Source organism: Mytilus trossulus, chromosome 3 (assembly GCF_036588685.1).
Source record: "Mytilus trossulus isolate FHL-02 chromosome 3, PNRI_Mtr1.1.1.hap1, whole genome shotgun sequence".
In the NCBI taxonomy this organism is placed as follows: Eukaryota; Metazoa; Mollusca; class Bivalvia; order Mytilida; family Mytilidae; genus Mytilus; species Mytilus trossulus.
The window spans coordinates 70,743,107-70,766,757 of NC_086375.1; the positions used below are offsets into that span (position 1 = coordinate 70,743,107).

General features: G+C 32.1%; 1 protein-coding gene across 1 annotated transcript; it reads left to right on the forward strand.

Moving 5' to 3' along the window:
• The first annotated feature begins 11,305 nt into the window (after window positions 1-11,305).
• On the forward strand, window positions 11,306-20,665 carry LOC134709685 (monocarboxylate transporter 12-B-like). The gene is made up of 6 exons (XM_063569833.1): window positions 11,306-11,358; window positions 14,078-14,302; window positions 15,021-15,164; window positions 16,200-16,346; window positions 18,288-19,370; window positions 20,388-20,665. Exons 2-6 carry the CDS (start codon window positions 14,128-14,130, stop codon window positions 20,513-20,515), a joined length of 1,677 nt encoding a protein of 558 aa, XP_063425903.1. The 5' UTR covers window positions 11,306-11,358; window positions 14,078-14,127; the 3' UTR covers window positions 20,516-20,665.
• The last annotated feature ends 2,986 nt before the right edge of the window (window positions 20,666-23,651 follow it).

Sequence of the window (23,651 nt, forward strand, 5' to 3'; positions counted from 1 at the left end):
TCTGATTTCTACGTGAACTTGTGCCATTTATTTTGGCTGGACTTTAGGAAGACAATTCACAATTGTGCAGTGAACGGAGGCACTTATACATAACGTTATAATTCTGCTTGGAAACAAAAATAAATTCCCAATATATAAAGATACATGTATGAATATACATGTATTATATGTCGTGTACATGATTGGATTTTGTAGATATAACTACCGCACAGAAAAAGTATCATGGATTTTGAGGCTTTCATATTTAAGGTTTTGAATTTTACCCTAGTTGAATACCAGTGGAGACCTCTACAGTTCCTTAAAACATAAAGTCAAATCTTTTCATTTTAATATTTTTTTCCCTGTTTGTCTCTGTTGTGTTGACTGTTGGAACGATTAGTGGTATCTAACAATCTTTACGAAAACTTTCTGAGATTACAAATATTTCTTCTCTGACAGATATGGATCATTACCAATGATAAAATGAAATGCCGTACATCACATCTCATAGAGGTTTTAATTTCAAATATTCGTCAATAACTTAAGAAAGAGAGCAATTTTGTCTTCAACATTTCAAATGTTAAAGGGTACATTTGTATTTTTAACTTCGATTTGAAGGAAATTTATTTCAGTTTTTTTTCTGTGACAAAGTAAAAGCATGTCGGTATTGCCACAATGAATGATTGACATAATCCCGGGGACATAATAAACAGATAGGTATGAAAAAAAGAAAAGATATGGGGTATTCTGTATCAGACGAAAGAAAAACTATTACAGTGTTGAATCTCACAGTGCAATTAGTACATAATATCTACATTGAGTAAATCGATGAGGTAATGTGTATTGTAGAAACAATGGATGCGATCCCGATAAAGACATTCTAGATTATGTATTTTTGTTTCCGTCAGTTCGAAAGTATTTGATCATTTCAACTCCTTTGTATTTCATAATTATGATGATAATATGTGTCATGAACAAAGACATATGTTCGATTGAATAATGATTTCCTCGTAACAAATGATAGAAATTTGGAGATCCCATATTTGATACCGTTAAAATGAAAATGCCAATGACAGAGGTTGATTATAAAGAATGTTTTACTGTGTTAAAAAAACTTCGACTTAAACAATGAAAACTTACACGTTGGACATGAAATATTTTGTCGATGAAGATAATTAAATTATTGTCCAATCGAAATGTGAAACAATTGCTCAGATTGTGGTAAAAGCATCAAACTTTGCAGAGTGTTAGTTGTGGTCATAACGAACATTTATAGATATGGAACCAATTCAGAAAATCAAAATGGCGGCTCTGGGCTGCCATTTTGAAATCATGTCCGAAAAGTCAATAAAAATTATTAGAAAAAATATGAAAAATATGTTACTTAACTAATTTTGATAAACTTTCGTATTTCTGATGACAAAGAATATAACTTGAGGACTATTGAAGTATTTAGTGGCCATCTTGAATGGTGGCCATTTTGGAAACGTAAATTTGCAATATATTTTTATTCGCTATCCTAAATTGTTTTTTGAATTAATACTAAGTTTTATATGCATTTACAACTAGTTTTGCTAATCATTTATCTATGAATGTTGCTTTTCATATATAAGATATATTCACCAAGTGCTCAAATAAGATATGCATATGTTAACAAATGAATGTATTTAAAGAAATACGTTAATTCTTTTAATTGCAGTTTAGCATGTAGGGATTAGGTACTATACAAAAAAACGCGTATATACAATAGGAGCACTATATTTTGAACAGGAAAAAATCAAAATCACTAGAGCTGAAAAAATCTAATAAATAAAAAGACTGGAAAGAATTCCGTAACGGGAAGAGAGGACACGTGATGATTTACAATGCCAAGCACATACAAAATGAACAGACACAGACATTTGAGCTGGTAATCAGTTGTTTTTTGAAGCATACAAATGTTCCACGTTGATGAAGGCTATTCAATGGGAGAATCACAAGGCAAAATGTACTTATCCTGTCAAAGCAAATTTTAATATATATATAGTCAGGAAAAACAAAATGAGTCACGGATTAAAAAAAAAAACAGTAGAATAACCAGCCATAGTTTGTGATGAATAAACAAGAACGATGATTGCAGATATTTCTTTCTTTCTTTGTGATGAGGTATCTGACTATCATTATAAAGCATCAACAATTGTGATCGACAATAGAGTATGTGACTATCACTTGAACTACTAACCATGGTTCTTTTAGCCAGACTCAGTGCTGAAGATTAATATTTCAGGAGCCGATCTCATGCTAAATGTTTGTTAAAACTGTACGACAAGGAAATTAGACAGAATTCGAGACACAGAAATAATGTCAAGAATCTGTTATCCATTGCAATGGGGCTTGCCAAAATAATAGAAAACAGTGACGGCTCACAGTCTGGAACAGATATTGTTTTAAAATTTGAAATTGATGATATGGAAAAATGGTACAGTAAACTTCCTTAGTAAATATTAGTTGTCATGGAAGGATTGATTAATACAACAGTTATGAAAAATTGAATACTAGCTACCATAGATGATATGCAAGCACACATGAAAGGTTGCGTCTTTCTCTGGATTCTCAATGAATATGTTGGGGAAGTTCTGAAACAGGCCGTTGTCTTTTACAAAATGTTTAAGTCGTGATGGGGAAGGCCTCTTCATAGTCATAGCTACTAGAATAGTTTGAAGAGTTATGCTTGATACTATTGAAAATTTTACAGGGACATTCATTGTAGGCTTTCAAATGAATCCGTTCCACAATCTTTAAGACATCTTACTCTCTATCGGAGGACTGATAAGCTGCAGTTGTATCCTTCCGATGACGAATTGCACAATTGAACTATTATAGCTGAGAAATGGTGTTGTCTTCCACCTATCGATATTACTGGATTGTGTCTCGATGTTTGGCCATCCTGTACCATTCATACTAAGGAAGCTTATGAACTGATTCGTGTTAAAATCTGTTGTTGAGTATCCCTGCTGTAAAGCTTTTCTTAGTAGCAAGCATATATAGTTTGCCTGCTAGGGCTATGATGATACCCTTTAATTATGAGTTCTGTTTCAGAGCTTATAGAATACCTTTGTTGAAAATCAAGAGAACTTATTTATCTTGCTTGTATGCTTGCAGATATCCTTTGTTAGCTACATTCATATTTACTAGTAGTTAGATGCGTTGTATTATACTGTCCTTCCATGATAACTACAAGTTGTTCCAGGCGTTTATTGTACAATTTAGCGTGATCTGCACGCTTGGAGATTGGTGCAATACCTCTGCCAGACCGTGTGCCGTCAATCTATTTTATTATTTTGGAAAGCACAACTCCAAGGATAAAAGATTATTGGCTTTCTTTCTGTGTCTTTTACTCTGCCTATTTGCTATATTGTCAAGTTTTTTCAATCATCAAGCAGGATACTGGTGATTTGACATCTCCAGCTCTAACTTTGGATAAGGAAATTTGTCTTTTGGTACAGGTGCACAGTCATGTCCCATTGTTGTCGATTTTTAAATTTCGAAGTATCATGGTGATCTTCAGGTACATCACAACAGAAAAAAATACATTGCAGTCATTGTTTGTGTTGATTCAATATCACTTAATAGTGTCTATTTACTTCTTGTTTTCTTTCAACTGGCAATTTATCTTCAACATCTGAAGTATGTTTTCCCTTTTACTGATGAAATATTTTGAGGTCTGAAAATTTGTTTGACAAGATTTGTGCCGTCTGGAGAGGTTCTGCAGTTCCATAACCCTCATTCAACTGTTTCCAATTGAGCGAAAGGAAAACCAATTCAAGACCCAACATCGTTGTATGCCTGCATCAAAAAGAGTGATTGCCAGCTCAAATGTCTATGTCTGTTCTGTTTGGATCTGCTTGACATTGCATGCAATCCCTCACATGTCCTCTCTTGCCGTTTCACACATTCCTTCTAGTCTAAACGCCCATTTTGTTCTTCTGATATCTATCTCCAGTGTTTTAGAAATCTACAATTTTGATATTTTCCAACAACAACGTTCGGTCATAAATTAAATCATAAATACGTAATTTCTGTTTTAAAAAGTTACTTAGGCAAACGTGTAAGTAACAGTTAGAAATTTTTATACTGATATCTTTATTTTGTAAACATGCGCATGCCTTATCTGACCATTTTATAAATATCCAATGCATATTTGTAAAAAAGAGTGTGAATGCAAACAGTGAATAAATATGATTAGCGAATAATGTTATATTGGAAATTCATGTTTTCAAAATGGCCATCATTCAAAATGGCTTCCAAAAATCAATACATATGAAGTTCTTGTCATCTGTGATGACTATACACAGATGACTATACTATATGACTTTATAATAACTTCTGCAGCAAGCGCTTAACTGATAAAAAAGTGAAACGGTTACTAAGGAAAAGCAAATGTGTAAAGGCAGTATTAAGTTGTACTACTCTATGTAAGGGGGAGGGGGGTCATAGGCTCGCCTTTCGTCCCGTTTACATAGCTCAAACAAATACATTTGTATATCTTCCACATTGGTTTTTTTCTTAATTTTCATCGAATAATGACTTTTTGGCTTAAAAAAACAAAGATTTTTCAAGATGGCCGCCATTCAATATTCAATATGGGTAACATTTCCAAAAACTTTGTTCAACAAGACAATTGGAATCAGCACTGTTATTCTATTACCCAGGTTTCATGTCAATATCTTCTCTAATATTTTTTTATAATTTTTTTTATTAATCTATAGAGATCAAACGGCAGCCATTTTAAAATGGCCGCCACTTCCGCAAATTTCGACTTTCAGAGTGGGTCCATAGCTTAAAATGTTGTCCATGACATATACTACCACTATTCCAAATTTCATGCTTTTACCACATTCTGTCAAAAATCTGAACAAATCGACTGGACTATTATGTCACTTCTGAAATAAGTTTCTCGATAACGTAACTTATTCTGACGGTAAAGAAACGCAAATTCGATCACTACTCTGTTACGGGCTGTATAATACTTTTATTTCTTTTGACATGAAAGTACATCAGACCACTTTTTTATTTGTCTTTCTCTTCATAATGTTTGTCACTCTTCTTTCCTTTAATCAAGAATATCTTAAATTGACAAGTTCTTTTCAAAGCAATGAAACTCTCTTTATCGAAGGAACAACGTGTACATGAGCTTTCCACTAAGGCTTTCGTTCCTGTTGGATTCAATTTAGTTGGAGACATATCTTCAGTATCACAGTTCCCCGTCAATTTTTCTTATTACAGAATTAGCATGTAACTCAAATGTTGATTCAAAATTTTTGACGACTAATTTGTAAAACTAGAAAAATTGCAACTTCCATCACTATAAAGATAAACATTATTAAATATTGAATTAATTAAAAAGATTAATTGTATTTTCAATTTAATAGAGTCGTATGAACTTTTGATATCATGGTATACATGTTATGCATTTCCAAGGGCAGGTAGATGTGATTCTTATATTAGTGGGAGATATTATGGACATAATTGTGCAAATCGTGATACAAGCATGAAATTTGGTATAAAGGTTGACTAAATGATACTTTAAAGAAATCCGCTGCTGGCCAGAAAAAAAAATCATTTTTTCAAAATGGCCACCACACATTTCGGAAATGGCGTCGTTACAAATTGGCAATAATTCGTTACTCCTTTGAAAGGTGTGTTATATATAAAATCCAATTTCAGATTGATAAAAAAGTAAATGACCGTTCCTAAATTACGACTAGACAACACATTAATAAAACTAAAGGTGACTTCCGGTTTTAAAATGCTGGCCAAAAAGTCAAAAAAATTCTATTTTTCTACTTTCAAGCAACTTTACAAGGGATGTACATCCTTGAAAGATGTGTTATAGGTTTAATCCAATGTAAGTTATGAAAAAAAGGTTAAAAGCAGTTCCTAAGTACGACATAACAACACATAAATGAAAAAATAGTGACTTCCGGTTAAAAAATGGCGACAAATACGTAGAAAATATTATTTTATAATTTCTATCAACTTAACATGTATTGTCGAAATGCGCGTCTGGTGCAAGAAAATTGTAACCGTTTTTTTTACTACCACTGGGTAGATGCCTCTGCTGATAGACTATAAGTCCCCAAGGGTATCACCAGCCCAGTAGCCAGTACTTCGGTACTGGCATACAAATACGGATTTTTTTGTGTTATAAAAAATTTGCTGTTACAAAATATTCAAAATTATTATAAATTAAGGAATGTATCTCCCTCAAGCAAAGCTCTGATTCCTTTCACAGATTTGGCTATACTTTTTGGACCTTTTGGATTATAGCTCATCTTTAAATCCCTAGTTTGGTTAGAAAGACAAATTGCTTATAATTATCTGATAGTTGTCTATACAACAACCCGTATTTCAAAATGTCCTGACACCAACGGCAGTCAAAGAAGTCAATTTTGTGGTTTCCAAATGTCATTGATTCTTTCTTTCATCCAATCCCAATGTTTATGACTTTGTACATGTACCTGTCGAATACACGAATCAGGCTAAGCCCGAACAAATCCTCCTTGAATTACTTCTCTTTTGTTGTGCTCTGGAAAAGATCCTCTTGTAGGCGGAATTGCATCACAATGCCGCTGCCTCCTGGCAAACAATTCACATCGTGCCTCGCTTCATACTTAAGCCAAAAAAACGTCCTTTACATCTGGAAAAACTTCCATTGTTAGCCAAGCTGACCTCTTCCCTTTCTTACGACGATTCGACTAAGTGCCACATCCACTGAATGCATGGACGAAAGTAAGAGCAGCTACACAAGCACCAAACGCATTTCATATGTCACGTACAGAAATCCATCGAAAGTCGTTATTCCTTCCATAACCTATCCACATTTTTTTCTACCTCATTTTCCTATTGCTGCAATTATTGATACTACTAGTATTACATCTGTGTCAGTACTACCTAAAATTACATTTTACAACACTTTTCATAATCATGCCGAACATGGACAAACATCCGTGTATCTGCTTCTTTATGATTACAAAGGGATGGATAGGAAGTATCTATATTGAAATTGCAAAGAATATGTTCACCATGAGTAACATACACATCTGTAATAGTCTCTCAAGAAGAAATTTTGTCAGCAAGAAACTTGAACAATTTTGTTTCGTTGTCTTCTTCACAGAGAAAACTACTACAAATCCTTAGTGTTCTACCTGAGATAAAGACAGAGGAGCTGTTTAGTTTTTATGGATAAAGAAATATTCCAAGTAAAACTGTCTACTGTGACAATAAATGAAAAGTCTAGAAAATATATCGCAATCACTTTAAAGGTTTTCTAGCTTTGTTTTTGACAAAGACGTTTTGCATTTACTTCAAAAGATCTTCGTATTGTTTGGACCAATATCTTGGAGTTTATTTACATATCTTTTCTGTTTCCGAATCAACCATTTCCTAAATGGAGTATTTTTTTGGACAAATCTGACGACTCTTCTAGACATGAATTTCCAGACTCGTTCATCGCTTTCAATCATTTTAAGCTGTTTAAAGAAATCTTTTTGTGTTTTCGTAGAGTCTTCATCATGTCGTTCGTCTGTTGTAGAATGACCCAAAACACTAGATCTTTCAAATTCATATTCTAGTATACTGAATCCTGGTCCAGCTACCACCCAATTGTGTAAAAGTGATCTTTGAATAATCCTATGGCACCAACATCGCCCTTCACAATTGTATAAATTTGTTTTTGTGTCTGATCAATTGTGTAATAAGAAAGAAATTTGGTGGTCTTACGAACAGTGAAATTATCATTTTCAAATTCCATCGCCACCTGTGGGTGATGTTCGGGAAGAGAAGTCATATCTCGGAGACGGTCCGGTAACGACCGAGCATAATTCATAAGATCAAGACCTAAAACAATATGCTATCATGCTTTATATGGACTGTTTGAAAAGTACGAAATCTCACTCATAAAATATACATAATACCAAAATAAAAAGAAGTTCTTTATTTATAATTGAACGCCAGGAATTAAACTGTGGTCGAGATGACTCTATTTCCTTACACCAGTCTTTTGAATCACTGAAAGCCACAGAGTCATGACATAATAATATATTCTAAGTTTAGCATTCATAATCTGAATTAACAATTCAAGCAAACTACGTGTGGTTGTCTGAAGGGCCTGTCTAGTTCTAGATACATTTGAACATACATAAAAAGAATCTGGCGTTCTTGGTGTTGCAATATTGGCACCAGTAAGATAACATGTCCATTCCCTATCCCGAAATATATCACCTAGAGTTTCATAACAAGTCGTTTCAATGTGCAATTCACCAAACATGACGATACACTTATCTTTTCCGTACAAAAAAGGCAATTTCCACTGAATTTCATAAAGTGGCTGATTTGCAGTTACAATTGATGTTTTTTCCGGGATTAACCACATTTTCGCCTTAACCATCGAATACCTGAGAATGGACTGGTAGGGCATACAAATCGCTCTTGATGTCTATAAATAGTTTGCACATGCGCAAAAGTGTTAAACACATGTGTATCATAACCTTGAAAATTTTTATTTAATCAATTCATAATATTATTAGAAATCCCAAAACACTAAATTTATGGTAAATAGTTCAAACGTTTTTGAAAGAATTTTGTTACATTTTAGCGCATGCGCAAATACTGGATATGTCAAATATTCATTTTTAATAAATATTTGATGTAAGGAATGTATCCACGAAACCTGGTAATTGTTTTTTTTACTAAAAAGAAGTTCAAAGAAAAGTTTTCCAAAAAAATCAGTATTTTCAAACTAAAGAAAACAGCCATTTTAGAAAATGGCCGTGGCCATCTTGAAAAACTCATTTTTGTAATGGCCAGCAGTTAATTCTTAAAAAGTATATAATACTGATGCTTTGTGGTAATTTTCATGCTTGTATCATCATTTGCACAATTCCCTCGATTTTGCTTGCTAATATCTTCCACTATATGCTTAGCTCCCTTTTACCAGAAAAATATATAATAAAAAACTCAATTTCAATTGCCTTATATAAATATAAAGAATATGTGGTATGAGTGATAATGAGACAAGATGAACTCTCTATTCACATATGTCTGATATGTAAGAATAAGAAAAGTGTAGATATCTTCAATATGTTTTCTGAATGCATGTACATGAATTATATATTTAGCTCCACAAATGATTGTAACAAAATCCGAGTTCTATGTTTGAATTAGATTTTATAGAAAAATGTTATTAACACTAAGATATTATTAGTTTTCAATAAAAATCAATTATTCACAAACAATGCAACAAAAAGTGACTCATCCGAACTGTTTGAATAAATCTTTACTGAACAACAAATACGAAGCAGAAAAAAACTTAACTCTAAGGTAAATTAAAGTATAAGATAGTCTTAAAAAACTGACGAAATCAAACGATACCTGTTACCTTCTGTAAATCTCTCTAAATCAAGGGAACCAAAAGTTCATCCAGTATATATATTTCTCTATATTTGCAGTCTGTTTCCAGTCACAATTTTTCTATTTACTACCAATGAGCTTGGTAGACCTTTGCTAGACTTTTTCAAAGAGATATGATCTTTATAATATAGGTTTTTATGACAAATAGTTAAATTTACAATATATAAGTATTATGACGATAAGAAGTGTATAAGTTATATTGAGAATGGAAATTAAGAATTTGTCAAAGAGACAATAACCCGACCAAAGAGCAAATAACAGCCGAAGGCCACCAATGAGTCTTCAATTCAGTGAGAAAATCCCGCACCCGCAGGAGTGCTTCAGCTGGCCCCTAAACAAAAATGTATATCAATTTTTTTATATAATAATTTCTAGTATTCGAGCTATTATTAATAGACGTATCATTGCCCTGTCAGTGATACTAATCTACTATTGCCCTATCAGTGATACTTATCTACTATTGCCCTATCAGTGATACTAATCTACTCGGGTTTTAAAGGCTTAGTCAAAAAAACAACTTGACAGTGGTATTTCTAATTATCCGGATACTTTCCTTTTTTTAAGTTTGATTTATGTCCGTAATGTTTTCCTTTTATGGAAGCCTGTATTTTTTTTTTTTTTTTTTTTTCAATTTCGTAATTTTGATCAGAGTCAAGATTTGACTTCATGCATGTCGTTACCATGGTTTCGCAGTCATTAAAAAAAATATTACTGACTGGGCAAGTAATTAAAAATAAGAGTCCACTTTTCATTTTGAAATTTCTCAATGGAAAATATTTACAGATCTTTGAGTATAATTACTGCTATCGGTACTTATTATGCCCCAATGTACTATTGGCAAATTCTTGTTTTGATTTTATATTGATACATATAAACTATAAATTGAATACTAATATTTTATTAAACGGTAGACTAAAGTTTAACGACATTTTCACATTGTTGGCTTTGCGTGCAGACAACTTGAATATTTGTTGGAAACCGGGTTGCGTTTGCCATGGCGTTGTCAGTTTCTCTTAAATTGTATGCTTTGAATGTCCCATTGGTATTTGCAGCCTCTTAAAAATATATTTCTATCCATACTTCAAAGTGAGTTACTAACATTTATCAACACCTTATTATATTTACCTTGCACATGGTCACTGCATCTAATTAGTTTATTATCTTAATCCGTTTTAGGTATAATAATCAATATTTTAGTCGATCTATATGTTGAAATTTGGCTTTGCGTTGACATTTCATACTATTATGTTGGTACTTTTTGTCCATAGTCAGTCGTTGATATGCTTTGTGTAGACCTAAGAGAATTTTCAATTTGGTCTGTCTTTTTTTCTAAAATTTATATTTTTTTCTAGGTGACTTACTATATAGCAAAGAAAACTTAAAAAAAACCGTCTCAGGGATTAATATCATTATCTATGAAAATATTCTTTTAAATTATGGTATTTGGTATCAGATGATAAAATGTCATTTTGTGTTTAGGAATATAGGATAGCATAAATAACTAATACTCCTATTTTCTATGCGTTTAGAGAGACTCTCCCACATAACATAATTCATTTCTTTGTCTATTCGTTCATGGAAATATTATATTGTCAATATTATACTTTCATGGACCGGCGCACTCTCTTGTTTATCCGATAAATCGAATGAAATTACCCTCTGATTTTAATTATTTTTGTATGAAGGCTGAGAAAAATAAATCTCTTGAGAATCGTTCTAAATTGAATTTCATTATAAATTATTTAGGAAGTGTTTCATTATTGTTAAGGAAAGTTAACCTTGAGATTGTCTCTTACAACCCTGAAAAGTAATATATGATATAAACATCAGTTTAATACACTGATAAGACATGCACGAACCGTCTTATCTTACTAATCATAACTATAACATCCAAGTACATGTATACTGAGGGCACTGTCTTCTGAACATGTGAGTTCAAACTTTGATATAGTAATGAATATAGTTTTAAAAATGTTTGGAATGTGAAATATTTGAAGTTAAAAAGTTCGTAATAAATACGAGGATTAAAATTTTGTACGTCAGACGTGCGTTTCGTCAACATTAGGCTCATCATTGACGCTCGATTCAAAAATTAAAAAAAAAACGCAAAATGAAGTTCAAAGTTAAAGTGCATTGAGGACCCACGGGTTTTATCAAATACGACTAAGTTAATATATTTCAGGGGTACAAAATCCTTAGTATATCGAAAAATAATTTTAATAGCAGTCAATTTTTAGTTATAATAATCATATCAATGATAATTCATGTTAACATATAAGTACTTCAGACTAACTGTACTGCACTAAAGTACAATTACATACAATTACAATCGACATAATTTTATCAATGATGTTTTCTAAAAATTGAGTGGCTAATAATTCATAAAGATCAGAACAAACATGAACACAATTTAGAGATAGTCAAACCCTGAGGGAAGTCAATCCTTGTTTTAAAAAAACCAAACCTCTTTATCTTGAATATAGCATGTTTACTCTTCTAAACTTGCTGACAAAACACTACGAAAGAGTACGACTGTCTGACATTCAACGTTAGTAAATAACCTTGGCTTTAAAGTCAAAAGATAACCAATATTTGAAATATTTAAAAGAAGAATTAAGACCAAATGTATGTCAACTAATAAAGATAACAGAACAAAATTAGTGATCATTAGTTTACTGCGGAATGAAGACAAGCGTTTTAGAGTGTGAACATTAACATATTTCACTGCTTATAATGCGTATCCGCATAAATCTACTCAAAGAACAATTGGATAATGAAAATTGGGAGACTTAACTATTTAAAAAAAAGTATTTCATCAGGAAATCTCAGCTTTTACTTTGTAAGCTTGAAATTAAAAACAACAAATATATTGACCAAAACATTGCATTACACAATGTAATATTATTTAGGGATATACATATTGGTGTTTTTTTGCTGGACCACTGGCGCATTTCGAAATGCATTTAGCAATATTTGCCATCATCGAACAAAGAGGTACAATATCCTTAAAATCAACGATTTGAAAAGTTATAAATATTTCAGCCTCCTCAATTATGAAATGGTTTCTGTGTTATATTTTTTTCAAATCGACACATATTTTAACTTCTTATTACCCATTACTTGATATAACACTCTCGTGCAAATAGGTTTGATTTATTTTTTGAAAGCGGGAAATACTTGCTTTAGTCTTTCGGCGATATACTAAAAGTGAGGCGTGCTGTTTCCGGCGTCGGCGTCAAGAATGTAATGTGTTGTGATTATGTCATTTGTATGGTTGCATTTTATAACCGTAAGTGGTACATGTACGCCAGTGATATACATAATTGTATTTCCTCTATGATAGTGATTAGTTGAACATGATATAAATAAACAGAAGATTAAAATTTTAACGGTTTTCGAAATATTTGACGATGTGTGATATAAGGGATTAGGACACACAAAGATGCATGGTGCATTTAACAAATCTTGTCGGACAGGTTTACCAAAAATAGAGGTATAAATCTGTACAATTGTAGAGATATTTGAACACTATTTTTCTGATAAAAGAACAAGCGGGGCATGGACTTTTGGGACAAAAACCTCCGGTTAACTGGAAATGTTTTATCATGGCAATATAAATATACATACTTTACGGAGCTGGGATTGAAACTGTTTTTTTTTCTTCAAATTTATAATTAAACGATATATAAGGTATATATAACTATTGGTGTATTGTGCAGGTTTTGTCAAAAACTTCAAAAAAGATATGGTTAAGGGGGTGGGGATGAGATTTGTTTTTAATTTGGAATTTTTAACAATTATTAATATTAAAGGGGGCCGTGGCATGTTACCAACATAGAAAATATGGTACACTAGAAAAGTCTTCCAATGACAGTTAAGAACAAATATGGTTTTGAGATGAACATGAAATGGTACGCAATATCTACTTTTGATCTTGAGATGAAAGTTAAAATGTTAGGGGTCATCTTAGATGGTATATGACACATCGTCTTTATGTAATGAACCCATGCGCTTCATATTGTTAGCATGTATCAAAGGATAGAAAAGTCATGTCATGGACACACAAATGTCATATCAAATTAAATATATTGACCTAGTTGGCAAAATTCATGATGATTTGAAGATAAGCAACACTACGTAATATCTTGATATATAGAATAAGTCAATGCCAAAGATAAAACAATAATTGGTTCCGAACCAATTATAAGAAAAAGTACAGATTAGACACATACTGTCTACTTAAAGCTTCGTCGTAGGGGAATGCATGTCATAATTTAAAAGTTTGGCTAAAATAAAACCTAGTAAACTCATATTAATATATCATAAATCAAGTTCATAGACAAAGATGATCCATTTTATTCTCAAAAGCATTGGATCTTTTTAAAGGTTAAATGTATGAAGTGTTAGCTTTGCACATTTAAAAAAAAAATCTTCCTATGTTTGCAATATATTTTAATTTCAGAGATAGCTGTCAGTTTGCTTTCGTTAGATATTATTTGTTACACATCAATACATAAATTATAGATACATTTAGATTAGTAAGTACGATTTTGATGATTACACATTTGTACCGATATCATTCGAATAATAAACACAAAAAAAAAAGGGACTTTTCAAATAACTTAGAATTATCTATTTCTACTTTCAGAATTTTCTTGACATATTCTACATGCGAAATTTTAAAGCTTACATAAAACTATGTATAAAAATGTAACAGAAATAACTATACCCGTAGACAATGAAGCTACTGATGATCAGCGTGATGTGGAGAAAGAGCAACTGACGGGAAATAGTGATTTTAAAAGCCATTTTTCACTTGACTATATTCAAGACAAAGATATTTATGGAGGCTGGGCATGGAAGGTTTTGGCGGGTATAATGTTTTACATCAATATTAATTTATTGGATTTTAGTACAAATTTTTCTTCGAGTTAATGATATAAGTAGCCAAAAGTTTGAAATAGTTCGTACACAAATGAGAATTTATAGATCCAATGTCAAGCTACGCTGCAATCTAGCATACAAATAGGCAATGAACGTAGGCCATCTGAGTCTGTGAGAGTTAAATTTTTATTTTACTGGCCCCTTTGTTGATTATACATTTTCCCCATGATTAAGTTGTGAAATAAATTTAAGGGATTGCACTAGATTAGCCAAAAAGTCAAATAACAATAATTTAATAAATATTTTACATTAATAACCATGTATACTATGAATTCCGAGCATACATCACGTGTTTCTGTTAATACTATTCATTAGGAATGATGTACGCCAACTTTCGAAGCAATATTGTCGGCTCTCCGAATTTTCCCGAAGCCCTTCGTTTATTGCCGAGTTTATGAGCTTCAGACCTTGCCTTGAAGTTGAATGTATGCCTACTGCCAACATGTTTTAAAAGAGCTAAAATGATAAAATATGTGAGAAAGCAAAAATCACAATGGTCTAAACATAGTATTTCACTTTATCTGAGGTTTTTTGTTATTAATAAATTAACTGAAAAGCGTAACAAATTGTTTATTGATTAAAACTTATATCAAAACACTAGCTAGGCGCCAAATAGTATCCTCATTTGAGATGTTTTCTCATTTCAGGAGCTACATTAACTTTTTGTGTGTTTGGAGCTACCATGAAAGGGTTCGGTGTATTCTTTAATGGATTTATTGATAGGTTTAATGCTAGTTCAGTAGTTACGTCAATGATAAGTGGTGTGTTACATACAACATACAGCATATGCAGTAAGTTAGCTCCATAAATGTGTACACAAATACTCGTCTGAGGTACAAAAGCCATTGCAATAATTCATTAATTAATCTATCCGTGGTCAAACAAGTGTTATAACAATAGTTATCAAAGGTACCAGGATTATGATTCAATAGGCAAGACGCGCGTTTCCTCTACATAAGACTCATCAGTGACGCTCAAATCAAAAATAGATGTATAGCCAAATAAGTACAAATCTGAAGAGCATTGAAGACCCCAAAAACAACGTATGTATGCCAAATATTATATCAGATACACATTTCCCAAAAGGAAAAGTACATATTTTTTTTCATATCTTAACCTATATGTATGAAGTCTGTTTGTATTGATCACACAGTGTCGTCAATATAATGGAACATTATGCGGCTGACATACAAGTGAAGTGAGAGGTTAAGCTAGCTATAAAACCATGTTTAATCCGCCATTTAGTACATAGGAAACTGACTTTTCGAAGCTAGAAGTATTTTTATATTTCGATATTAGTTTGATGTGTTTAAACTTTAATTTGATTATGTCATTTGACTAGGGAATTTTTGTTAAAAGTTTCCTCAACGTTTGTTTAAAAAATATATTTAAAACTATTTAAGACCTTACATGTGTGTACTTGTCTCCCCAAATTGGTAATGTCAACCGTAAAAAGCTTAATTCTTTCTGTCGTTCTTTTCCTTAACATTTTTTGGTGAGAGTACATTTATGAGCACATACCTGTGATTGAGAATCAACTTATATCCATCGATATGTTTAACAACATAATTCTGAACATGGCGGTTTAAGTCAAAACTCTATAATTCGCAAAGACACAACAGTTGTACCGTTACACATTACATCTTAAGACAACAATCTAGATTTCAATTGGGACCCCACTATATGGTTGTTTCATTTTTAAAATTACTCCAACCATATCAATTTTGCATCAAAGCAGCTCAAGATTTTTCGCTCAGGATATTATGATTTGTGTACTATTGAAACTTATAGAGAAATCATTGAATTGCATCTAATTATACTTGCAGCACTGCCTGTTCTGACAGTAGGTCTACGGTATCTGACAACAAGACAGTGTGTAATAATAGCAAGTATTTTGTGCAGTGGAGCTTTTATTGGTGGAAGTTTTGCTAGTAGCATAGATATTATTGTAATAACAAACGGATTTATGGCTGGTGAGACGATTCGTTTGAATAGAATAACATCGGTGGGTTATGGAGAAGGACTGTTTAAAAATTAAATACTGATGTCTGTAAGTTTCAGACAATAAAAGCAAGTAACGTAGCACATTTTGCATTTTGATTTCAAATGTGCCACGCGATTTACCTTGGAATCGTTTAAAATTTACAAATTTCATTGATTATTATGCTCACCTGCCCTAAGATCCGAATGAGCTTTTCTGATCACTGTTGCCGTCGTTTGTAGTCTGTTATTTTTCAAATATATTCTCATCTGAACCATAAGGGTCAAGATCATCTTTGGGGTCTATAATAATTTAAAAAAAATCATGTTACAAATGACCCCGCTTGCAAACCTACATTGCCACCAATGCTAACAATAGAACGTATTGGTCAAATGCAAGTATTAATCTATTAACTTGAAAATCGTTATAGATAACGAAAATAGGACCGGAAATATTACCGCTAATAGTGATGTACAGCCGATTTCATTGAGTATGTAGCTGAAGATAATATCTTTGGTGAACTTTGCTAGCTAAACCGTGAAGTCATTATTAGGTAAGGTAAACTACCGTCCTTTCGAAGTAGCATAGTCCTACAATCAAATAGATTGGCTATCCGTCGGACTAGTCTATTCTTAAAGGAGGGTAGTTTACCTATCCAAAAAATGACTCCAGGGAGCTAGCAAGCAAACTAACCAAAGATATTATCTTAAGCTTCACACTCAATGAAATCGGAAATGTAGAGACAAGATAACTTAGAACTTAAGATATTTCACGTAGCTAAGTTTGTCCTTAAGGGATCTATTGCCCTTAATTAATTGATGTTTCTGCGTTTTTTGGCAAACAATATAGAATAAAGAGGGATACTGCAAAAATCGAAAAATACCCAAAACATATTTAAGATCTAGAGTATGTTCATTTGTTGGACTTTAGATTTTGGAGGATTCACCGTTGGAGGCCATTGTAGAACATACGGCGGACTCTTTAGAGTATCTAGTTATATATTCAGTAAACATGAATTAATGCAGCATAAAGTGGATGTGATAATTATACAATCAAAGAAAAAGCAATCAATCACACAAAATTATTTTGATATATTTGTAAACCGAGCACTACTATAGGCACATTGCATGTGCTTTATACAAGTGATAGGTTTATCTAGCTATACAACCAAGTTTAATCCGACACTTCTACTTAAGCAAATGCCTGTACCAAGCAGGGACTATGACAGTTGTCCAATCGTTAGATGTGTTTGAGCTTTTGATTTTGCAATTTTCTTTCGGACTTTCCGTTTTAAAACTTCCTGGGAGTTCAGTATTTTTGTAATTTTACTTTTTTCCAAATCTAATGGGAACCTTTTTTTTCATACGATATGGAATTTAGTGAAATATAAAACCTCCTTTAGATGTTATATAGTAAATTTTTTTAAAAGCATATAAGCTGTATCATAACGGAAAACACAAAACATACGAAAATAAAGACTCTAAAGACTCAGTAAGAGTACACCTCTTAGCCAATTAAAACATCTTGAATATTGGATATATTTATATCTTTAACATGTCTGCATTCTACAAAATGGATACTAGTTGCAATAGTTAGCAGAAAAGGAAATCATTCTCTCAGTTTTGTGGAGCATGAGATGTTCAATTCCCGTATATCTATAATGTAAGAGAAGTATATGAATAATGGATAATATTTCCAATATTTGTAAAATAGTCACTTGATGATTATTGCAGCAAGAAAATTATACGTCAGCGTTAAAAAAAAGTCAATGAAACTGTTACCAATGCCGTCATTATATCAAACGATATTGGTTGATAGTATTACTAACACAATAATTTTGATATGTTTGTGTAATGTAAAATCATGAAATATGTCTCAAGATTCCATTATTTTTTTATTTTTTTTATTATGATGACATTGTCTTCTTTTTCAGGTTTAGCATTTACTTTTTGCCACGGTCCACTCATGTATCTAACTGGAGTTTATTTCATGAAACGACGTAATTTAGCACAAGCTGTAGCAGTATCTGGATTCACCTTTGGAGGTTTAATTTTCCCGCCAATTTATAGTTACCTAATTAAACATTATGGACTTCAAGGTGGAATGCTGATTACTGGAGGGATGCAGCTGAATTTGATAGCTTTTTCTTTGTTACTTAGACCTAAGATTATCAACGAAAAATTGAAATCGAAAAATGAAATAGATGGCAGGGATATTACGCAACCGGGATCAAGTACTTTACTAAAAAATAACAATATTTTCAAAGAACAACAATATGCAGGAAGAAAAAGAAGTATAAGCCTTAATATTCCTAAAGCAAGAATTGAGAAAATACAATTATTTGAGAATGCTTATTCAGAGCAGCATTTAGCCACAGATGCAAACAAAGGCTCCTTAACAAAGATCATAGACACATTATCCAATTCAAATGTATCACGTGTTTTGAGTGAATGTACTTTCAGTATATCTTTACTTGACTTTCATGACAAACCTGTTCCAAATGACTCCAATCAAAGTATCGAAAAAGATTGTAGTTGTAAAAATAAATTGGTTGATTTTAGTCTGTTTAAGAAGCCTTTCATGTGGATATATGCTCTGGTTTATTGTTTTGGAAGAGTGCCTGCAGCATATCTCAGTATTTTTATAGCACCGTTGGCAAGAGAAATGGACACTGATAGTTCTGGAGTCGCTATACTTGTTGCACTTGTAAATGCATGCGACTTTATTGGAATGGTAATGTGTGGGGTTATTACTGACAGGAAAATAATCAAAAATCATGTAACTGTTATAGTAACACTTAGCTTAACCAGTGTTTGCTTGATGTTCACACCGCTTTGTAAAGAATTCTGGCATTTTGTACTGCTCTGTATTGTAAGCGGAATTGGTGCAGGAGGGATATTCGCTCTGACTCCACCAGTTTTGGTAGATTTCTTAGGACTTGAAAACTTCCGATCTGCTATGGGTATTCTAGTATTATTACAGGGAGTCAGCTTAGGAATGTCAGCTCCTTTCATGGGTGAGTATAAGAAGTACAGAGTATGTTTCAGTAGGTCTGCTTATTTTGATTGTTGATGCTTTTCTCTGTAATTTTGCTATCATTCCTTTTGTTAATGTAAAATGAATAGAACGTTAAATGATTATAAAACATGTCTTCTTAAATTTATTTTTCAAAATTCTTTTTGATTGACAAAACCGAGCTATTTTCAATGAAAAGTCTATGCAAAATTAGACAATTTTACAAGACCTGTAGCTTAAAAAATAGCATGGTGAAACATACCATTAGACCGTTGGTTTTCCCGTTTGAATGGTTTTACACTAGTAATTTTGGGGCCCTTTATAGCTTGTTGCTCGGTGCGATCCAAGGCTCCGTGTTGAAGGCCGTACTTTAACCTATAATGGTTTACTTTTTAAATTGTTATTTGGATGGATAGTTGTCTCATTGACACTCACACCACATCTTCCTATATCTATTCTATCATATATTTAAATAAAAGCATAATAAAATATTCACTTCGTCAAAGTATTAGAAAGTTCTATCTGAGAAAATATATTCCTATGTTCTACCTTAAAAAAAACCATAACAAATATTCATAAAAAACCTATTCAGAGATTCACAAATATGTTAACAGGGTAGGTATTTGTTATGTATGTTATAAATGAAAAATACTACAGTCGCTAATTACATTTTGTATTGACATTCAGTGCTGTTCATATATTTTTGACTTCATTCAAACAATAGAACTGTTTCATAATACTGCAACAATATTTCATTTTTATCACGTCAAATTGACAGCATTTTGTTTTATAATGGCCTTTAACCAGTGCTAAACCATATGCGTTGGTCATAGGATGACATAGGGTCTATCATTTTAGTTAAATGGTATGAAATGTACTGAACAAAACACCGAATATCATTCCTTCACTAATGTAAGACTCTTAATCATGCAGTTGTCAATTGTTAGAATGTACTTGTGTGATTTCTATATACTAGTTTAATTTATTTATTTGGTATATCGCATCTTTTTTATTTCAGGATTTTTAAGAGATGTAACAGGTACCTACGTCACATCATTTTACTTCATGGCAGGTTGTGACTTTTTAGCTGCGACCATCTTTGTTATTGGCCTTTATATTATACGTAAAATCAATGAAGTTAAATAAACAAATATCTAGTTAAACAGAGTGATCTATCATGGCACATCACTTTTGAGTATCTAATCAGATAATTTGAAAATTCTTTCTCTCTCTGTCTTCCACATCATATTAGATTTACACAAATATAATGTTGCCTAACATGTTCTATGTTCGATACAAAACACAAAAGTTAAAATTTCTATTTCTGATTGGTTACAATTATGTCTTTTTCAAAAATATAAAGTAAAGTAATTTTCTATATATTCCATTTCTAAGTTGTTTTATTTCTTTTTTTAATTGTATATGATTGCATTTTGTAATTTACCTCTTGTTTCACATGTCAATGTGACGGTGTGTTTTTGAAATAAAGCATATTGTATATTGTATTGTACACAAGCATTGTTTTGAATACATTTTTTTTGTATACGAGTAGATAGAACATTCATATCACGACCTAATACAATTATGAAAAGAAAACGCGAATTAAGTCCACAATTGATTGCTTTTGTGCCTTTGATTGAAAGCGCAATATACTCGCTGCTCTTTTACATTCAATATTTTATTTGTGTATCACCATATACAAACAGACAACAAGAATCACAAGATAACATAATATATAAAGCAATTAAACATTTGCAATCTATGCACCAACCTAAAGCAAAATATGACAGACTTTTAAGAAACAATATATATATCAGGTTCTTCAACTACGTAACAACATTTTCATTATCAAACCAAAGTATATATTACAAACTATCTGGTAAAGAAAAAACGCACTATAAATGGCATGTGTCCGAAGCACTTTTCTAGAACTACCTTTATCAGGAACACTTAATGCCGCATGTGTAAATTAAAAATACCCAACGCATATCTTCATGCATCAGACTTTGCTTATGAGAGTCTATAAGGGAATATTTTAAATGGCACGACGTTCGTCTTCTATAATAGAAGGGCAGTTAAAACATGTCATCATATGAACTTTCTTTCCGTTAATACCTTCCACTTTCTATTTTATTTTGAGCTGCTTTACATCTTTTAAGCATGCAAACATCACTTCTGACGTTACGCAAGACATCGTTACTAGTAAGCGTTACCTTCGTCCCTAATGACGAGGAGATTTAAGTATGGTTTAAAAGATGATTTCAACGCTCAAGGATACAGAGCAATTTCATTCTATGCATAAATTTACCTAATTTCTTATTTCGGGTATTGATTTATGTTAATATTTTCTAAAGAATATTCTCTTATGTTTTTTCGGCATTTTAAACTGTCGTCGTGTTATCTTTGAAATACATTCTCTTTTTCTATTAGCCTGTTAATATACACTAATATAAAGGCAGGTACTTCTGGCAGGAATTTTAGTTCAATTTAACATTAATACCTTGTTTTTTGATACAAACGTACGCTCGAACGAGCAAACCAGTCTTTTATCTTTTTTAATACAGAAATATGTCATTACAACTAAACGATTTAACCCTGGTGAAGTGCTCGATCATTTATAAAACCTAAGCATTTCATTATGCACACAAAACACTATGCTGTTTACCACGTGTATTCAGTATTCTTTTTTTAATTTAACTTCATTATCTTGCAATTTGTCATTACAAATTGACTATTTCAGAATACTTATCTTATGTTGATGATATAAGTAATCTATATATATATATATACTAGGACATAGATTAATAAAAGCATTGTTTGCTTGTTTCTGATTCCTTTTTATTTCATGTATTAGAATTGTATAGTATGTATTGATTTACTTGAATAAAATATTTGTTAGACTATCCATCATAAACAAAACGGTTCAAACTCGCTTAATCAAATAATCATATTTCTTTCCCCATTCGAATTAACAAATGCAAACATTATTCTCAAATTTAAAAGGTTGTAGGAAAAAACTGCTTTGAATTAAAACATGAATAGACCATTTTATTTTCTACTTTCTGAGTATTTTCTTGGACTTTTTTCAAGCACTGTTTTTATTTCATTCTTGTTTTTGTCTCCTCTATTCGAGATGGGTTGCAGTACAATATGTATGCTAGAAATGTCAGTGTCTTTTTTCTCATTTTTGTCTTTTATGGTATTTTCCGTGCTGTCTTTTCGTTATAACAAATTATTGTGTTTTTATTAAAATTCAAAATTTTAGCCCCGTTATTAGACGAAGTTCCTGAATTAAGAGAAACGATTTATTGAATAATTACGATTTTTTTGATGATTTCTTTTGTAACTAAATTAAGTAATTGGTCTGTTGTATTAATTTTTTTACACATTTTGCTTACAAAGGTACCGAAATATTGACTACTGGGCTGGTGATACCCTCGGGGACGAAACGTCCACCAGCAGTGGCATTGACCCAGTGGTGTGAATAATTACCAAAGGTACAAGAATATAATTTAGTACGCCAGACGCGCGTTTCGTCTACATAAGACTCATCAGTGACGCTCATATCAAAATATTTATAAAGCCAAACAAGTACAAAATTGAAGAGCATTGAGGATCCAAATTCCCAAAAATTGTTCCAAATACACTTAGGTAATCTATGCCTGGGATAAGAAAATCCTTAGTTTTTCGAAAAATTCAAAGTTTGGTAAACAGTAAATTTATCAAAATGACCACATTATTGATATTCATGTCTACACCGAAATTTTGACTACTGGGCTGGTGATACCCTCGGGGACGAAACGTCCACCAGCAGTGGCATTGACCCAGTGGTGTAAATAATGATCAAAGGTACCAGGATTATAATTTAGTACGCCATATGCGCGTTTTGTCTGCATAAGACTTAACATGTGATTTGCAATTAATATCATAATGACACCAGTTACGCTGGTGTTCGTTGCGACAAAAATGCCAGATAAAGGCAACAGTAGTATACCGCTGTTCAAAACTCGTAAATCCATGAATAAAAACAAAATCGGGGTAACAAACTAAAAGTGAGGGAAACGCATAAAATATAAGAGGAGAACAACTACACAACATAAAAATGTAACACACACAGAAACAGACTAAGCATTGGATAAAATACGACGAGAATAACAAACATAACATCGAAACCAAATGCACGAATTTGGGATAGAAAAGTACCGTGACATGTCTAATAGTAATGTGAATTCACACTCAAATACAAGAGAAAACAAACGACACAACGGAAACACGACGTTAA